This window comes from Caretta caretta, chromosome 4 (genome assembly GCF_965140235.1).
Source record: "Caretta caretta isolate rCarCar2 chromosome 4, rCarCar1.hap1, whole genome shotgun sequence".
NCBI lineage: Eukaryota > Metazoa > Chordata > Testudines > Cheloniidae > Caretta > Caretta caretta.
The window spans coordinates 80,652,834-80,672,922 of NC_134209.1; the positions used below are offsets into that span (position 1 = coordinate 80,652,834).

General features: G+C 42.8%; 1 protein-coding gene across 3 annotated transcripts; it reads right to left on the minus strand.

Annotated features, from left to right (window-relative positions):
• Positions 1 to 4,435: 4,435 nt before the first annotated feature.
• On the minus strand, positions 4,436 to 20,077 carry HPF1 (histone PARylation factor 1). Of its 3 annotated transcripts, none has more exons than XM_048847688.2 (8): positions 19,956 to 20,072; positions 19,073 to 19,232; positions 18,014 to 18,200; positions 17,076 to 17,174; positions 14,539 to 14,689; positions 9,194 to 9,281; positions 8,332 to 8,504; positions 4,436 to 4,712 (listed from the first exon to the last, which is right to left on the minus strand). In XM_048847688.2, the coding sequence occupies exons 1-8, from the start codon at positions 19,995 to 19,997 to the stop codon at positions 4,581 to 4,583; spliced, it is 1,032 nt and encodes a 343-aa protein (XP_048703645.1). In that variant the 5' UTR covers positions 19,998 to 20,072; the 3' UTR covers positions 4,436 to 4,580. The 3 variants fall into 3 exon arrangements, with proteins under 3 accessions (XP_048703645.1, XP_074983898.1, XP_074983899.1); XM_075127797.1 differs by lacking the exon at positions 19,956 to 20,072 and adding an exon at positions 19,378 to 19,630; XM_075127798.1 differs by lacking the exons at positions 4,436 to 4,712; positions 8,332 to 8,504; positions 9,194 to 9,281 and adding an exon at positions 10,562 to 11,322 and having other exon boundaries at positions 19,956 to 20,077.
• Positions 20,078 to 20,089: the final 12 nt, after the last annotated feature.

A 20,089-nucleotide genomic window follows, 5' to 3' on the forward strand; every position in this document is an offset into this window, starting at 1 on the left:
TTAAAATGTATATTTATATGTTGACAAGTGACCATAAAAAAATGATGATCCATGTTCACTCTTAATGATTTCTATATAAAATTCTTTCACTTTTAGGAAGGAAGCAGTTTACATTTCCTAGTGCAGAAAACTCATCTTGCAATCTGAAAGTTGAGATGCTTTTGCTGGCTTACACATTATCATGGTAATAAGTAATTTTCTAATTACAGATTCTATCAATGATGTGCTCTAGGATCCTGCTCACTCCCTCATAGCTGCATTGGCTTGACACAGGTAAGAAGAGTACAAACTTATTTTAGTCACAAGTTGTTGTATGACACTGACTTTGTATGGAGAGTAGGTCCGTTGAGTAAGAAGGTGCTGTTAGTTTGTTTTAACTAATTTAACAGTATAATAGTTAGTGCACCCCTAAAGTGAATGCAAAACAGCAGACAGGTTAGCTGCACAACAACATATTTGTGGCCAAGTACATAAGTACGCTGATATCTTGTAATGTCCCTGAGAGATTTTAGTGCTATTCCACCTTGCCCAGAAGAAAGATATGCTACACCTTCCTACTAAAGCAAAATTAAAAGCTATTGAAATTTGATGATCACTCTTTCCTGTGTGTATGACTTTTTCAAAGGAGAGAAATCCAGTGGGACACATGCAGTACAGTTCAAGTGAAATGTCAATTAGTTACCATGAGAGAGAGGAGGAGGACTTGTGGCACCTTAAAGACTAACAAATTTATTTGAGCATAAGCTTTCGTGAGCTACAGCCCACTTCATCGGATGCATGCAGTGGAAAATACAGTGGGGAGATTTTATATACACAGAGAACATGAAACAATGGGTGTTACCATACACACTGTAACAAGAGCGATCAGGTAAGGTGAGCTGTTACTAGCAGGAGAGAAGAAAAAACAAACAAACAAACCCTTTTGTAGTGATAATAAAGGTGGGCCATTTCCAGCAGTTGACAAGAACATGTGAGGACCAGTGGGGGGAGGGGGGGAATCAACATGGGGAAATGACACATCCACTCCCAGTCTTTATTCAAGCCTAATCTAATGGTGTCCAGTTTTCAAATTAATTCCAATTCAGCAGTTTCTCATTGGAGTCTGTTTTTGAAGTTTTTTTGTTGAAGAATTGTCCCTTTTAAAGAGGAGACTATACCTTACATAAATTACATTAGGGCTATCTGAACATGCAGACAGTAAGCTGGTGGCAGCTGAGCAGAGCATAATGAATGAAGCCTTAAATAATGTTTCTAAAAGAGGAAACAAAATGATGTAAAAACAAAAGATTTTTTTTTTTTTTCAGAAGAGTTGTCAGTCTTTGTTTAATTCATTAAGGTAGCACTGTCCGAGCCTTCATTCACCCTGTGATGGCATAGAGTTCAGAATAGACTTGTAGAAATACCATTTGCTTGTGAGATTTTAAATTGGGGGAAAATATATAAACTGGAGAAAGATTCCAAGTATCCATTGCAATAGTCTGAAATGTGACTGATCTTTTGTCAAAGCTTATTTGAAAATGACAAGGTAGTTAAGTTAATTCTCTAACTTAACTAAGTAGAGCATTATAATAGGTTTTGGAAAACTGGGTCTACTTCTTTACTAAAGGTGTAATGTGGCTTCAGCATTGACCCCAGCAGTGTGTTTGAAATAGAGTTTACTGGTAAACTAGTGCTTTCTCTGGTGCAATGGCCAAATACTGTAGATTCAAACAAATAATTATTCTTGTACTTGTGTTTGTTTTTAAAAGGTTTCAGCTTATTCACAGTAGTGGAACGCTACTATATAAGCATCAGTTTAGAAGATTCTAATCACATTTGTGCACATGCAGAGTCAATTAAGTGAGGATCCACAGAAGTGGCTCTGATTGCTAGATTGGTACCAGTGGTGAGCTAGAGCCGGTTCGCATGAACCAGTTGTTAAATTTTGAAGCGGGTATAGAACCGGTTGTTAAAGGGATGGCTGTTCCCGCTAAGCTCCCATCCTGCATGAGCTCTTGGCTGGGGAGGCTCCCCTGAAGAATTTTTACTCACCCAGTGTGTCTTCGGCAGCACGTCTTTCAGTGCCCCTGAAGACCCGGAGTGAGTGAAGGACGTGCCGCCAAAGGCACGGAGCAACTAAAGGAACTGGTTCTTCAGCTTCTGGCAGCTCATCACTGATTGGTACCTGTCTCTCTCTAGGGTTACTCAGTCCAGTTACTGGGAAAAGACGACCACCTTGCATTTGTACTGTGGTAACCATACTGTACATGTGCTGTTAGCAGATCACAGGGTTTTGGAAGAAATGAGTGGGTGGAACTATATATTTCACAGAAGAAAGGGCTAGACATTTGCCTTGGATATTTCAAAGGAAAAGAAATATTACTGATAAATACCATTCCTTAGAATTGTAAAAAGCAGGGGTTCTCACAATAAAATTTTTGGTGGCTTCAGAGTGCAGCCACCCACTCTTTTTCCACTGACACTTTCCTAAAGTTAAAAGTAATATGCACATATATACATACAAATCATTGTAATTTATGTATGTGAGGTGTGGGTTTTTTTTGCAGACTCAATAAAAATCATGCACAGTTACCTCTGTTCTTGACTGGACCTAACAGCATAGAAACACAAATAAGGTGCTTTGCATGTTCTTGTCTTCATTTTTTATTTAGCTTTTTTTGGTAAAAAGGGTTGTCTGTATAACAGTTCTGAAGTAAATTAAATGCTTTGACATAATAGAAGTTCAGATAATAATGAAAAACATTGGGGTAGCTTGGGTCTATGGAAGGGAGGCCTGTGGCTCCTCTGGATTGAGGGGGGTGGGGGGCAGCACTCTGGGGTTCAGCCAGCCTGGGGCTCCTCTGGGCAGGGGTGTGTGTGTGGGGGGTGCATTTGGGGCTTCTCTGAGCAGGGGATCTCAGGGGGGGAATGGAGGTGGGGGCTAGCCTCCCCAAAGAGGGGCTCTGCCCATGTGCCTGCCACTCACCTCCTCGCTTGTCTCCTGGGTCCCTCTACAGTCCTCCACCTGCTGCTCATTTGTCTCCTCACTCCCCTGCCATAGATCTCATGGCAGGCACCAGGGTAACCCCTGCTTGCTGGTGGCTCACCCCCTCACTCCCCTGCTTGCAGCCAGACCCCCAACCCTCCACACTGCCTGCTGCCTTACTCTTCGGCCAAGGACCCTCCCCTGCCCACCTCCTTACTCCACTGCCAGGGCTCCTGCACCACTCTCCTCCTCACTCACAGCCAGCCCCTCTCCTGCCAGCTCACCTCCTTGCTCCTTAAGTGTTGTGTCCCACCTGTGTCTCCAGAGAGGTGGTGCATGCAGGAACAACAGGGAGGAAGGGAGGGGATGATGCTCCTCTCCCCCCACACACACACACAGTGCAGGGAAACCCCTTGGTGGCTGTATTTGAGAAATGGCTTTCTAAACCCTCACTAACAGAATTTCTGTTGAAATGGATGGTTCAGCACTAGATACTGGATGAATGTCTGACTTTATGCAGGAGTAGAAAAGGTGCAAAATAAAATAGCACTAAGTCTTGCTACTAAAATGAGTTTCACAAGGTGGGGTTAGAGTGAGTTCAGCACCTTCCCTGCTGAGCGTCACCAGGGCAGAGGCACCAGCAGGCACAGCTCTACAAAGGGAAACAACTCCTCCCTCATGCTGTAGCAAGTCCATCAGAAAGCAAGCTTTCTTAACTGAGTGCCAGCTAACCTACCCCTTTAGTGAGACACAGTGTTAAAGTTTCCCTAACTTTAGAGCAGTAAAAGTGCTGTGTTCAGAAGAGGCAATAACAGCCAGCACAGTGCCATGGCAAATCTCCAATAGGTCTCCTTTGAGTCTTGTTTCCTAAAACCACCCTCAGCTGAAGGAGGAGCGAAGCAGATGAAACCAGGGATCAATGACAGCATAGGGGAACATTCAGCCAAAGGTGGGAAAGGGGCTGGATCTTTGAAGAAGAGTATACTGTTTTCTGGGCTGTGCAGTAACTAGGGCAACTATCCATTCATACTGGAATTTTGCACAGACTGAAGAATCAAATTGCTTCTGTCCACAAACTTACAGCAGTAGCACCTTCTTGGATAGCATGACACTACTACTGAGTGGACAAACCCAGCTCCCTTGCTGATGGTGGTAATAAATGAATACTAAAGTATAGTAAAAAAAAAAAGTGTTACAAGCTGTAGATAGTGTTCTTAGACCATCACAAAACATTCAACATGGTTTTGAAAGAAACAATTAAAACATTTGTTACATGATGGAAAACAGCCCCCTATTATGAGACGTAGATTATACCACCATCTAATGGGCAAGTTAGGTTGGACACAGGTACCTTTTTTGCTCCCCATAGCATAGTGCAAGCTTGAGTGAAGTTTAGGAACTGCTGTTCTAGCTCTGGCATAGAAAACAACAGCATTTCTAACTTTGGATACATAAAGAAAGCTAGCTTAGTTTATTTTAAAAAAAGTTTTATTTACCCCACACAAACATTATTTATATTACTATTGAAAAACCCTACATCAGTTTAATGCCAAAAAACAAAATTTAACATCACTAATACTTGAAATAGTTATACTTAAGCCCTCTTCTCTTTAGATCATGCTGCTAGTTGGTCCACATTCTCTTCACTTCTGTTAGCTAAATGTGATTCAACAATCTCAGCAAAGAGGTTCCTCCTCAACAGGTTGTATGCAAGTGGTAACAGCTGACCAACAACCTTGTGAAAATACTGCAAAAATGATGGGGGGAAAGTGAGAGTGAGTAAGTAGTTTGGCAGACCGAACAATCATCATCATCACCTCCTCTGACTATGAACACAGCCCCTAATTTATCATCTTCAAGATCATCATACACAATGAGAGCCATCTACCTTTCCTCTGGATCTGGCAGGATTTAATAGAAGCTAAGGAACTATGGATAAGGTTGCTCCTGTTTACCCCCACCCCTGTTCAAAGTGACATTTGAAGTACATGAGGATAATTGAAGTGGCAAAATCCAAACTATGGCTTTTCACACTATTGTATACAAGCATTGTTATTTCTGGTCATCCAGTTGTAACTTCACTCTAGTAAAGGGGGTATCTGAGTTTTTACTTAGCAGCACTTGTTTTGTCACATCTATATTAAGAACAGATATTTTCCATTAGCAAGGACAAAGCAAATTCAACACAGTTTACTCCTTGGGGCATTCTGCCCTAAAAATTCTACACACACACACACTATATATATATATATATAATCATGCCAGTTTCAATTATTTTGGTAATTCATTTCAAAATCCCTGTCAGCAAATAAGTCTGTAACAATATAGAGAGACAAAAATTCCTATGACAACCCAGTTCCTGTTTCTCTGTCCCCTTTCTCGCCTCACCAGCCCAGCCAGGGGGCCAGACACACACAACCCCTCCCCCCCAAGAGGCCTCCAGCCTCAATACCTGCACGCCCTTTCTCCCAGAGCCCAGCTGTGGGGGGCCCCCTCCTTTCCCAGACAAAAACAGCCCAGGGATCCAGAGGGAGAAACAGCCTGATCCTCAGCCCCAGGGTTGCACAGTTTCCTGTACCCTGTCCTCTTTCCTCAGGGCATGCTGGGAACTGCAGTTGCCAGGATCCCTCTAGCTCCTTTCCCCTCCCCCCAGCCATGTCTTTATGTGCAAGCTGGGCTCTACTGGGTCCAGTGGACCCTAGTGGCAGCTAGCAGCACTGCAGCCTATTTCTATGCGGGGAAGGAAATTCTGCGCATGAAATGTCAATTTCTGCAAAATTGTGCAGTGGTGCAGAATTCCTGCAGGAGTAACAGTTGCCCTGGCAAACTATAGTTTTGTTAAGTGAATATGTGTATGGCATTTAACAGAGACAAATAATGTGAAGCCTTGCAAGGATGTGCAAGTTAAATTATGGAAAGACTGAAAAACTGTTCACTATTTTAAAAGCACTTTAGATATTCTCTAGCAATGTTTATGCTAGAACACGGTCAGTACCTGTGTAAGTATATGCAGAATCTGAAAGTCAAGCTAATATAATTCTGTAGCAGAACAGCACTAGTCTTTCAAGACATGTTAACTAGTATATTAGACTGGAAGGTGTTTTTTTGGTTAGTTTCTTTCCTTCCCTTACCTCCAAGAGATATTGCAAGTTATGAAATACTTACAAATCACAAAGATCTAACTAAAGTAGCAATTTATTACTCAGTGTATGTAAGTAATGTGCAAGTGCTACACTACCTGACTAAAACACAGTTGCCCACCTTGTACCAGCAAAATTGTTGCCATGGCATATAGCTGAAGACAAAATTGCTGAGTCCGGTAAAGGCTGCAGCAACAGCAATTAGCTATTTTACAATTAAACAATGTATGAAGGTACTGTACTAAAATGTGTATGTAAACATGTACTGGTTACAAAGATACCTGACTTTGTCTTAGTAATGAAAATATATTTTCAAGAAAACAATGTTCGTTAGCCCTGGATGGAGAGTTTAGTGTTGGTGCTTGTCCTGTCTCTTGATGCAATAGTGACAGCTACTAGAAACTAGGGACATAATATTTGAATAACTGGGTACAGAGTAAGTGAAAACGTTTACAACCATGTAGAGACATTCAATAGATCAATAGTTAAAGCCAAGTTCTCATATAATCACTGAGGTTTGAACTGGAAAGTGTCCTTTACTTAGAAGGGGGTTGGGGGGGGGGTATGCTTTCATTCAAATTTCTCTGCCCACTCCTAACAAATTTGTTTTACAAGTGAGAGAATGAGGTTCTGCAATATCAGTCCTTATAAAATAGTAGAAAGTGGATTTTTCTCTCAATACTAAATCAGTTTAACATTTCAGAGTCTGGGAAATGAATATGTACTTTGAATGGCTCTAGTGCTTTCGGTGTCTTATCAGATACCAAGTAGTGCATGGGTTTTTATTTTGCACGCTAGCTTGGTTGAGGCGACTGGCACCCCATTGCTCCTTCCATATATTGTAAAAAAAAAACCCAACTCCTGCTGTGGCTGAACTGCTTCACCTGGACTGGCTCAAATGAACTGCAGATTAAAAGGATGAACACACCCAGGGTTCACAGATGCTACATTGTCAAGTTACTTTGGTAAATGTAGGTGTCAAAAAGTGTCAGAACGCTATTTGATTTAATATTAATGTTTAATACTTTGTTTTCCCCCTACAATTTAACTGCTGCATCTCTCTGGACAAAGTACAGACTAGTAACTTTCACTTCTTTCAAATCAATTAGCACAGTACCATCAGTATTTGGATGCAAAAAATCCCACTGCAGCAGATGGTTTTTTAAAAAAATCTAATAGGAAGCTTTTAAACTGGACAACTTCTGAGCTTAGTTCGTAGCATTTTATTTTACAAAGCTTGTATCTTGGAAGTAAAATGGAACTGGGTAGTGTCCCTTAAACTGTAGCTTTCTACATTTTATTAAGGAAAATTCTATCTGGTAGGCAAAATAGGTTATGTGGTTAATAAAACCAGGTGTGTCATGCATCACCCTTTCATGCTTATACCTAAGCTGAAGCTTCTTTCTTCTGAAGTTTAATTTTTGACTTATTACTAATTCTCAGTGCCCGTCTATGAAATAAACGGCAGCAGATTATGCAGAACAAAGAAACTACTTTTTTTTTTTTTAAATAAGAGTCTAGCCCTTAGGGCAGTGGTCCCCAAACTGTGGGGCAGGAAGGAATGTTTGGGGGGGCTTGAAGGGGGGGAGGAAGCAGGAGAGAAAAAGGTGCACAGCAGGGCCAGCCTCCATGGGGGCAGGGAGGGAGTTCTCCCCAACCCAGCTCTGGCCCCAGCGCAACTCTACCCTCATTCCTTCTCCATCCCCAGGCCAGCTCTGCCTCTTGCCCCAGCTCCTACCCCACCCCAATTCCATTACTGGTAAGGGGGTGTGACACACACACACAAATGTGGGCACCACTGCCTTAGGGCTAGAAAAAAGTCAAATAATTTAGAAGAGATACTAATTTTGATGTTAATAATGGGCTAGATTTACAAAGGTATTCAGGTGCCTGAAGATATAGGTGCTTTTGTAAATCCCACCTATCTGCATCTTTAGGTGCCTAACTGGCCAATAACTTTATATATAGCCAAGTCGTGTGTACTATATTTGCTAAGTTAGTAATATTGGACAGCAAGAATACTCTTTCAAGCAACTTTAAACACCAGATGGCCTCATTGAATATGAATAAGCCATTAGGCAACTACAAACTGAGGGCCTATTGTATCTTTGTTCTGTAACATAGCAACCAATGTCAACTTGAGGGTTTTTGGCAAGAATAAAGCCCCCCAAATTAATTCCTGTTCTACTCCTAAACACAACTTCAAGTGTATGTTTTAGTACTTACATGTGACCCATAGCAAAAGAGGTCCATTCCCAGTTCATACCCCATTCCATAATCACATTCATCATTAGCAAACTGAACAAAAGTGATCATTTCCTGAATGGGCGCAAAGGCTTTCAGCCTCTGGTCATCGCTAGGAGCATCCACAATGGCCTTACAAATTCTTTTAAGATTAGCTGTATTAAGAAAGAACGAAAGAAAAAAAGGTAAATTACACACTGATGTTATTTAAAATGTAAACTCATTCACTGCATCTGAATTAAGTATGTACCAACTTCGGCCATAGGAAGCAAAATGATCTTTTTCACTCAAGCAGCATAAAGAACCCTAGAATATGGGGTTACAGGAAAAGTGTCTGTGGTTTTGAAGTTGTAGGTGGAACCAGCTGAGAACTCACTGACTCTGGAACAGGGTTACTTCAGTTATTCTCAGAAGTTAGAGCAATACCGCAAGGTGCTGCCTCCTGAAGATTCAGTATACATGTTGAGTGAAGTCTTATGGCACTTAAATCTGCTCTTGTTTATTATAAGATGAAAAGTAAATTGTTTCCTCAGCAATATGTTTATAATGCAATCAGCTTCAATTGCTTTTTTCAGGATAGTTTTCAGAATTTCACTGGACTGTGGTTTTCACCCAATTAAAACAAAATGTTGATGCAAACCAAAACTACCTATTCAAGTGTTATGACAATAAAAGATGAGCTGTTTTGTTCCGCACAATATTGTTAATACTCTTACCTTGTATAAATGCAGTCTAGATTTTGCATCAGCCAGCAAAAGTATTTGAGTGCAACTTGACTAAAACAGAAGAAGGATCTGAACAAGGATCCTTTTTAAAACATATATATAACTAAAAAACAGTTTACCATTTGTTTCAGGGAGCTCTCTGTATCCAACATCATTTTTATCTACAGGCACAACCAGACCTGCTCCATGAAATGTCTTAGTCACTACCTGAATAAAGGAAAGAAAAATGGTATATCACGGGATGAACACAGTAACATCAGCTACATAAGATACCACCTTGCTCCCACTATACCATTGGCACATCACCCCCAATGGTCAACCAGAATATAACAAACTGTAACTTTGGGTCCCGGAGCCTGAATTTCCAGGTACTAAGTCACACAGTGTTCACTCTTGCCTCCAAATTTAATAAATTATAACACCTGCAGCATTTTACATCTACCCAACTAACTGTAAACCCCACAGTGATGGGGTATTCTAATTGTTGGACTAGGGTGGGGGGAGCAGAGAGGGATTCTTACAATCACTGATGGAAGGCAATGCTAATCTAAATGCATGCTACAACAATTTGTTCCTTTTGACAGACTATATAACAAGCCACACTGCTACTGGCTCTTATCCCCTTATAGGCATTTTCAGTTTTGTTAAAAGAAAAATGACCACCAGGTCTATGTATGGCGCTATATCATATTTAAGTTTTTTCCAGTATCTCAATTTACTTTTAATATCAGTAGTCTTACCTTTCTAATGTGATGGATGTGCCCTCTCTCCCCCGCCGCAGCAGCCCCCGAGCTCTTAAACCTTTATTAGGTGAGGAGGGGTGTTTCAGTAGAAAGACTGAGTAGTACTGACTTTATGAAGCCTATCATTTGGAAGATAAAAAACCTTAATACTTGAATCTCTATAGACAGTGGTATTCTTGTTCACTTCTATGCTCTAAAGCAGAGGTTCTCAAACTGAGCTCCATTCAGGTGGTTCACGGATAGTTCCCTCTAAGGTGCGCACCTGGGTGCCCGCACATGCAACAATGAAGGGCCATCCACCTAATTAGTGCAGCCATGCAGGCGTGGCTCCACTACGTAGGTGCCTGGACCCTGGAGAAAAGACACACATGTAAGGTGAGGTGGTAAACTGGGGGGGAAAATAAGGGGTAGGTTGGAGGGGGCAGTGGGGTGAGAAGAGGGTGGGTGAGAGGGGGCAGGAATTTGGGACATGCAGGGCTGCAGTGGCCAGAGAAAGAGGTGACTTTCCCCAGCTCCAGGGCTGCAGCTGCTGGGGAGAGACGGCTCCCCTTCCCAGCTCCAGCTTGGGGGCTGCTGCGGCCGGGGAGAGACCCCCACCCCTTTCCCAGCTCCAGCTCAGGGGCTGCTGCGGTGGGGGAGAGAGGGAGAGACACCCGCCCCTCCTTTCCCAGATCCAGCTCGGGGGCTGCTGTGGCAGAGGAGAGAGAGCACATCCATCGCATTAGAAAGGTAAGACTACCGATATTAAAATATGAGTTGTGTGCTTTTATTTGTAGAACAAAAAAACGATTATTAAGAGTTTTTTTAATATAGTGCTTTTATCCAAAGCACTTTACAATAGTTAGCTAGTGGTACAAACAACATTTGGAAAGATCATTAAGTGGTCCACCAAGACCCTCAGCAATTTGCAAGTGGTCCATGAAAAAAAAAGTTTGAGAACCACTGCTTTAAGGGATTAATATCTGACCCTGGGTAAAGAGAGACCAGTAACTTCATGCTATTCCAGAAGGCTTAGCTAGTTCTTTAGGTAATACCACTTGTTTTGTATGTTCTCTCCTAAGTACAACGTATTCAATTTGCCCCCTTTTCCTGCAGCTATGGGTGAATATCAGTTACCCCATCACCATGTACAAACATCCTGACTCCCTCGCCTTTTCTTTTCAGTGTGCTCTTTAGCTCAATTTAGAACTTGTCTCCATTAGACTACAGCAAGAAACCAGGCTGTTTTACATCATTCCACATTTGTATTGCCATACCGTGCTGACTCAGTCTAAATAATCAAAATCCACATGCATTGTTTCTCATTTGGTCTGCCTCCACTTGTCATGTCTTTTGCAAACTTGAAATCTCACTTGCAGTATCCTCAAATTACTACCATCCCCTTGGTCCAAAAACTGAACCATCAAGTATGCTAATTTTAGCTTGTTTCCAGCTTGGTCAGTCAGCCTCACCTCAGTTCCTGGAAAAATCATGGAGCAGGTCCTCAAGGAATCAATTCTGAAGCACTTAGAGAAGAGGAAAGTGATCAGGAACAGTCAGCGGGAATTCACCAAGGGCAAGTCATGCCTGACTAATCTAATTGCCTTCTATGACGAGATAACTGGCTCTGTTGATGACGGGAAAGCAGTGGACGTGTTATTCCATGACTTTAGCAAAGCTTTTGATACAGTCTCCCACAGCATTCTTGCAGGCAAGTTAAAGTAGTATGGGCTGGATGAATGGATTATAAGGTGGACAGAAAGCTGGCTAGATCTTCGGCTTCAAAGGGTAGTGATCAATGACTGCATGTCTAGTTGGCAGCTGGTATCACGTGGAGTGCCCAAGGGTCAGTCCTGGGGCTGGTTTTATTCAATATCTTCATTAATGATCTGGAGGATGGCGTGGACTGCACCCTCAGCAAGTTTGCAGATGACACTAAACTGGAAGGAATGGTAGATACGCTGGAGGGTAGGGATAGGATACAGAGGGACCTAGACAAATTAGAGGATTGGGCCAAAAGAAATCTGTTGATGAGGTTCAACAAGGACAAGTGCAGAGTCCTGCACTTAGGATGGAAGAATCCCATGCACTGCTACAGACTAGGGACCAAGTGGCTAGGCAGCAGTTCTGCAGAAAAGAACCTAGGTGCTACAGTGGACAAGAAGCTGGATATGAGTCAACAGTGTGCCCTTGTTGCCAAGAAGGCTAACAGCATTTTGGGCTGTATAAGTAGGGGCATTGCCAGCAGATCAAGGGACGTGATCGTTGCCCTTTATTCGACATTGGTGAGGCCTCATCTGGAGTACTGTGTCCAGTTTTGGGCCCCACACTATAAGAAGGATATGGAAAAATTGGAAAGCGTCCAGCAGAGGGTAACAAAAATGATTAGGGGGCTGGAGCACATGACTTAACGAGGAGAGGCTGAGGGAACTGGGATTTTTTAGTCTGCAGAAGAGAAGAATGAGGGGGGATTTGATAGCTGCTTTCAACTACCTGAAAGGGGGTTCCAAAGAGGATGGATCTAGACTGTGGTAGCAGATGACAGAACAAGGAGTAATGGTCTCAAGTTGCAGTGGGGGAGGTTTAGGTTGGATATTAGGAAAAACTTTTTCACTAGGAGGGTGGTGAAGCACTGGAATGCATAACCTAAGGAGGGGGTGGAATCTCCTTCCTTAGATATTTTTAAAGGTCAGGCTTGACAAAGCCCTGGCTGGGATGATTTAGTTGGGGATTGGTCCTGCTTTGAGCAGGGGACTGGACGAGATGACCTCCTGAGGTCCCTTCCAACCCTGATATTCTATGATTCTATTAAGAGTTTTTAATCTATATTTAATTTCTGCCCCTAAACACCCTTAGTCAAACTGACTTTTCCAAGAATTCTCAGAGCATGTGCCTTAAGGTACTTTGCCTCAAAATAAAGAGAGGTCTAAGAGTTTCCTTGTTAAATAATGGAGGTTGATTTGACTTTGTCTAAAAGCTGAGGGAGTGCTCACCAGTGGCTTTATAGTGTTCACCTATTTTCTTTTTTTCAGTTAAGACACTGGTGGATATACTTTTATTTCAAGTTTACACATGTAACAGACATAGTTTTATATTACTTAATCGGTAGTACTTGGAAAATTGATCAAATTTGAGATTATCCCTTCCCCCATAGCAGGTATCCAGCTAGAAGTTCTCTAATCATGTTAGTAGCTTTTCTTCATTGGCCTACTGAAGATATACACATTAAAATTTGCTATGTTGTACTTCAGTAATTCTACAATTTATTTCCTTTGTGCAACCTTCAGTAAATGCCCATTAAAAGTTAATGTTTGCTTTTAAAAATGGTAAATTTAATTGTAATATGATCCTCCCTTCACTGACAGAGGAGCTACACATGGCTGTTTAAGCAGCAGGTACTCTTTTCAAAAGGAAAAAGCATTATTTCCCAACACTGGAAGTTTATATAGCTCTTAAAGAACAAAAAAAGGTGGACAGCTGGCTGGCTTACTTAGATGGGTCAGATCCTGCCATCCAGTAGCCATCAGATGAAGAATGACCTCAGCACTACTCCTCCTTGAGCTAGTGGAAGATTGCACAGGGCATTTGGGTTTCGTTTTTTGGTAGTGTGGAGGTTGGAATATGTAACAGGCTGGCTTGCCTTTGGGCTGGAGAGCCTGGGGTTAAACCAGTGCTGATTACAACACGAGTAGAGCCCTGCGCGGATACAAAATTTGTATCCGCATCCAAACCACAAACATGGTCCCCAGAGATAAAGTGATATTCGCAGATTTGCTGGGCTCTAAAGATGGAGGCTCATCTGAGAGGAATCGGATGATATTCAACTTAAAATGCAGCAGGAAGTATGTGCGTGAGAGAAGTAGCTGAGACTGCTGGAGCCAACAGGCATGACAGTGAGCTGGGGGATGCTCAGAAGACAGAAGCCTGAAAAAGCCTGTAGCTGGCTGAAGGAGCTGCAGAGAGCAAGACTGGCTCCTGCAGAGAACTGTGAGCCAGCTCTAGGAAACAGGGCTGGGAACCCCCTTAACTAAGGGGAGAGACACACTGAACTGGAGTTGCGGCCTGAAGGGCCAGTGTGTACTGAATAAAACATTCCCCAGTTGGGATCCAGTTTAATCTTTGGACTGTGTAGAGTTTAAGGCACACTGTGAAGGAGAAAACTGGGGTGGGGGCTGCAGTAGCACACTTGGCCAGGAAGGGGTGCTTAGGAGGCAGTAAGCAGCCACCATGATACAGAGAGGTTTCCTGCAACATTACATGGCATAACATTTCATAGGAACGGTTGCCATCTATGATTAATAAATTGCTGAGTTAAGACTCCGTGTCCAACCCAGCCATACAGGCACGCTAGAGCTCTCCTCCAAAATAAGTGTATACCAAACAACCATTTTAGAATAATGGTGACATCATATAATGTCCACAAGAGGACATTTACATGCTGTTTTGGCAATCTGGTCGCAGTGAGCCACTATATGTAGTATTAGAAGTGGATTGAGTTGATTTCCTGTGCAGTTGAAAACTGCAGCCAACAGACTCCACCTTTCAGGCACAGGAAGGAAGGAGGGGAGCAACTCTTCAGACTTTTTAGACAATGTCACCCCTTGGTCAACGCTCAGAAGATTGCTTCATCTAAGTTTCTTAGCTGAATAGGACAGAAAAAGCTAAAGTGCATTAGCTTAGGGAGAGCAACTTTTCTATCTAGTTGGTCAGGAAAAAAAAAAAAAAAAACACAAAACCCGTACTTTCTTATCTCTTTGTTTCATCTTCATGGTTTTCTGTTCCAGCGAATAACCCAATTCTTTTGCTGTTCTTGTAAGGTTTTCATCTAGGTCTTTCAAAATACCACTTTTCTTTTTATCTGTCACTTCCTTAAGCTTTTTTGACAAAAACAATCTGAAACACAAAGGAAGACTCATTACACAGCAGGTCACCTTTCTCAGGATCTAGAAAGTTTTGGGTTTTTTTAAATTTATATATATAATATATATTCTAGTCCCCTAATCTCTTAACCAAAAAATTGGCTAATCAAAGATTGTGAATGTGTATGACCATTTCATACAAAAGATAGCATGTTCAAGCTATTAGGTTACAGTCAAGCACTCAAAAATTAGGAAATGCTAGAATTAAGGTTGCCTGTATTGTCTTAAGCACATGTATTATGATGCAGTCAAGTTATATACTCATACTATTTCTACAGGACCTGCTCCTATAAGGTGCATAGGGGCCAGAGAGTGCATATCAACTGAAACAGCTGTGATTTTTTTTAATTGTAATCATTCAATGAGTGGCTTCATGCCTTATTTGCTACACATCATCCAAACCCTGACTTGAATGCAAAGTTATTCATTTTCTTCTGGTCTTTTCTACGATGCTTATCACTGCTGGCTCAGAGTGCCTCACAAACATTAACTTTTTTTCCTTCTCTCCCAGAGGTGTTGACAGCCCTTTCAGCTGTGAGTGCTCCTGAAAATGAGGCCCTAAGTGTCTCAGGCTGATTATCCAGAAAAATTAAGAACACACAACTGGTGTGTAACCTGACAAAATTTTTATTTAAGTGACTTGCTCATCATATGAAGTTGATGGCAGATGCAAGGCCAGAATTGAATTTTCTTATACTGCATTCACCTGCCTTAGCCACTAGAGAGTGGCAGCTTTTGTTGCTTCTGGAGGCTGAGCACATCGTACACCCCAGAGGCTCCTTCCGTTCCTCCAACTCCCATCTCCCTCCTCCCTGAACCCCCTCATCCTTCCCCACATGCCAGCAGTTCTGTTCCCCGTTCTCCTCCTCCCCTCATACCAGGGTCCTTCCCCATTCCCCTCTCTGCCACATGCTAGGGGCTGTGTCCCCTTTCTCCCTCCATGCCAGAGGTTCTGGCTGCACCATCCATTCCCCTCCCACCGCCATTATTATTCTTTATCCGACAGACAAGTCATTCAAGGTGTCACTATTTTATAACTGCATTGGCAGGAAAGGCAAGCTGAGATAGGGTATTCTTATGCTGGAAGGTGTTAATGGATGCCACCAACTGGTTTGTTTTATCTATAGACACAGAGGTGGTTGAAGCTGCTGGGTCTGATAACCAGATGTCAGGGCACCACATGTCCCCCATTTTCCCTTTCAGCTTCCCACTTTAGTAGGGTTCTGCTCATCAATACATAAAACATTCAATTCTGAAATTTCAAAATTGATCAGATGTGGCATTCAAAAGTTAACACACTGCAGCCAAAAGCCACCGAGCTCTCATTTTGCTCATCCAACAAAACTATCCTGTCTCTTCCTGCAGTCCTCTGCCTCATCCTCTGTACTTGTTCTAACTTCTAGAGTAAATAAGGCAGGAGACAGACAGACAGCCTCATTCAGTACATAACCAAGATTCAGTCCCTGAGCTCCAGTTATCCTGCGCACTGAGTAAGGCAGAATGTGTGTGGGGGGAAAATATAGATAATACATGATCCTGTAGAGACAGTATCATGATGCTCACAAAGGGGCCAAATTAAAGTTGTGAATGCAACCTTCATTTTGGCATTATCTCCCCTGAGTGCTTGATTGTGCAACCTAAAAGAATTTTTTTTTTAAATGTAGTTTTTGAATGTAGCTTCCTTTAAAAGGAAATGAAATGCAAATTCTGTCATGCACAACTGTAAAAATTCTGCCATTATGTATTGCCACTAAGGTTTGAACCGTGGATGTTCAGCACTGCAGCACAGACTTCTACAACTTGAGCTATGGGACTTTATTAGCTGAAAGCAGGAGAAGGCTATTTTCAATGAACCTGCCATTACATAAGGTAGAGATAGACACTCTTGGTTTAGTAAAATGTTCTGCATATGAATTCCTTTCACTATTGTGTTTCATCCCCCTTCAAAAGTTCACTTCAAAATGCAACCTTCAGTCATTCTGACAAGCAATTTTTATTTTTTTTTTTTAAATCATGGCTTCTGTTAATGCCTCTATCATCATTTTCTACTGAAATGCTCTGTTCCTACAGAAACAACACACTGGATTTTATAAAGAAAAGCAACCCAGCTATTTTAGTACAACCACAAAGTTCCAGGCTGATCAGCCAATTTACTCTGGGTCTAGTAATCTTATGAAAGATACCCATCTTTGTAGATGTTTCTTTAGTATTATTTTCAAAGTCAAAAACCTACAGAGGTGGGTGGGTGTGTGTGAGAGACACAGAAGAACAGAAGTAAAGGTATTTCACATTAGTACTTTTTTGTAGCTTAGAGGAAAACTAATTGAATATAGTTATGAAACAGAAGTTGTAAACCTTACTTGACTGCAGCAAATACATTGTCACCAATTTGAGAAATTACACAGCTTTTCTTTGCTTCATTTGCACCAACCCACGCTGGAAGTTCGTCTGGCACATCCCTATAAAACAAAATGTATACAGACACTAGGGTTTCTCTCTTTAAAGTGAAGTTAGCATACACAAGAGATGCTGAATGGAGTACTGGAGCCTGAAGTCTTACGTTTATCACTGGACAGTTAAAAGCACAGGCAACAACAATGTGAACCTCCCCTTACTTCCATGCGCCTTTGTAGCCTCCCCCCGACCCCCCACCAGACACACGCACACTGCAGTCTCCAATCTTTGCCTCTCAGAGAATGCCACTTAGAATAACGATTAATTAGTCACTGCATACAGCAGAGACCACCAAGAGCGTAAATTCAGTATTGAATCACACTAGATTCACATGCACAACTTTAAGTATTAGAATACAGAATAATTATACCAGAGCCACTTCTTCAGCTGGAGCAGCAGAGAGATCTTGACAAGAAGTGGCTCTGTGCAGAAGAAATAAGGCAGAAGCATATATTTCCAGTGTTGCCGGGTACACTCAAGTATAGAAAAGGAAAAACAAAAACACACAGTTCTCTTCCCAGTTATCCTACCCCAGCAGCAGATAACCATTTGCTCCAGAACATCATGGCAATAATTAAAAACATCATTACAATTAAAACAGGGTTTGTTTGGGTTTTAGATAGTCTTTTAAACACACATCACCAGTCCTTTCAATACATTTTGCCCTATAATGTTAACTACTAAAAATGACAACTAACGTGTCATCTATCTGATGGAAGGGGGTAAGAAGTAGAGGTTCTATCATTTGACAACAGCGCAGAGTTCTTACACTACACACATCAATGGAAATGGAGAAAAAGATACACACATTTATTATAGGAGGACCATATATAAAATGTAATACCTGAAATATCCCATGTGATACTGAGTTTTGCTATCCCCGGTAATTATAGTCTGAAATTCAGGAGGGTCATAAAAAAACCTCCAGTGAAGGTTGAAGTTCAGATCTGCTGATTTTGTTTTTTTGTGTTTTCCAGCAAGAATATCATATGGTCCAACTAGCTGAAGGCCAATACTTGATATGAGTGCTTCTGAAAAACAAAATGATCAACTGTCTGACATTTTCTTGTGCATGCAGAAAGCAAGATCTCAGCCATAAAGCATTTCCATTTCTAAATGGAAAGTTGCCATGAACAAAACTGAAGCTGTGCTTATTATAGCACATTTCAAATTCACATTGCTTAGGTATAACACAGCAAGTCTAAAAGCCAAACAATCAGACCTCAAACTCATGTTTATTCTCCCTCATACAAGGTACTCTAACCTGTGCATTTAAAGCTTTTAGTACTCCGATTCAGACAGCTTTCCTTCCACAAAGATATATTGCCCTACTACTTTTTTTTTTTCAAAAAATAACCTGTTTTTATCCGCCTCTAGCAATCTCTGCTGATTTATTTTCAGCTGTTGTTTCTAGACCAAAACATCTAGAAACAGTCTGTTTTAGGAGACAAATTTTTCCCTATGCCCCAAACATCCCCTAGCTGACCTGAAAAAATATTTATGAAAAAGCGGCATGTCTGAAAGCTAACAAGTAAATCCTAAACATTAAAAATAAATTTACTCATTATTTTCAAGGTCAGATTCTTAAGAGTGTTCCTGAATTAATCTTAACTTCTTCACTCTCAAACAGGTCCATTACTTAACTATCCACAAATTGAAGCGGACAAACACATGCACACACACACACCTTTAAACAGAGATGTATTTTGTAGTCTGTGATACACTTTTTGTCCAGCCTAAAGTTATACCAAAGTTGGGGAAACACTAGCCTGTCTCTAAACTGGAAAAATCATTCTAAAAGCTTCCCACTTGCCTTTGCCACTAAAAACTGCCTTCAGATTGCTTTTGAAAACTCAAGTTAAGCCACACAGCATGCAGAAGTCCTCTTCTTTTTAGAACCCACCACTTGGCTTGTCAGGCTTCAGCTCCTCACAGAACTTCCAGAACTGATAAAAGTCTTCAGGCATCCTGAGCTGATAGCAACTTTCTACTTCTTGACGCAGCTGATCAGGAACATCTGCCTGGTTGGACCGTCTCTTCTTGACTTCTTTAGTTTTCTCACACTGCAAGTAAACAGCAACGAAATGCACATTTTCATGTTAATTCAGGAGAAGACCCTCTGTTGTACTGGAACAAAGGGCTTAGGTCCTACGAATCTGGAGCGCAGGAGAGGGCGCTTTTTGGGGATTAAAAAGGAGTTTTACGCACTGGCACGGAAGGTCACATGCTGCATGTGACAGGTTTTAGGTTGGGTGCACGTTTCCAGGCACATACAGAGGGGGTCAAGGCCACGCTGACGGTAATGGCTGCAGAGGACCTGCAGGAATAGGTCTAATGGACTCCGGGAACTTCTCGTCGCGCCTCTGTAAGCTCGTCACAGCCCCTGGCAGGGCGCCTGCCCCCGAGGGGCGCGGGAGACACCGGGAACACCGGCCAGCCCTTGGCGAAGAGGCCAGCAGGAGGGGGGGGGGTCCCCGCCTGGCCCAGCCTGGAGCGGAGGCCTGGCCGGTTCGCCAGCCCCGCCGCCGCCGCCGCGCCCCTTTTCCCCGCCCCGCCGGCGGCAGCGCGGCCCGTGACAAGGCGCCGGCGGGGCGCGTCACCGAGACCTGCTCTGAGCAGCGACCGCGCCAGGGCGAGGACCCAGGAGCCCGGTCTGTGGCCGGCCAGTGACCGCCGCCGCCTCCTCACAGCGCGGCGCCCGCGGGCCGCCCCCCCCGGGCGGAGCAGGCCCGGCTCCCAGCCGCCCCGGGGCAGGGCTGCCGCAGCTCGCCGCCCTCGGCCGGTACCTGCTCCCCGGCGCGGGGTCTCCGCTTCCCGCCTCCTGTCATGTTTCTGCCGGCAGCATCCCGCCCCGCCCCCGCCGGGCACTTCCGAGGTCATGGCCGGGTGACGTCAGCGCGTCGGAGCGCCAGGGCACCGC

Coding starts and splice junctions, on each gene's coding strand:
- HPF1 (XM_048847688.2), bottom strand. CDS start 19,997: ATGACAGGAGGCGGGAAGCGGAGACCCCGCGCCGGGGAGCAG. Junction 17,175..18,013: donor TATCACATGGGATATTTCAG/GTATTACATTTT, acceptor TTTGTTTTATAG/GGATGTGCCAGACGAACTTC. Junction 8,505..9,193: donor AGAGCTCCCTGAAACAAATG/GTAAACTGTTTT, acceptor TTCTTAATACAG/CTAATCTTAAAAGAATTTGT.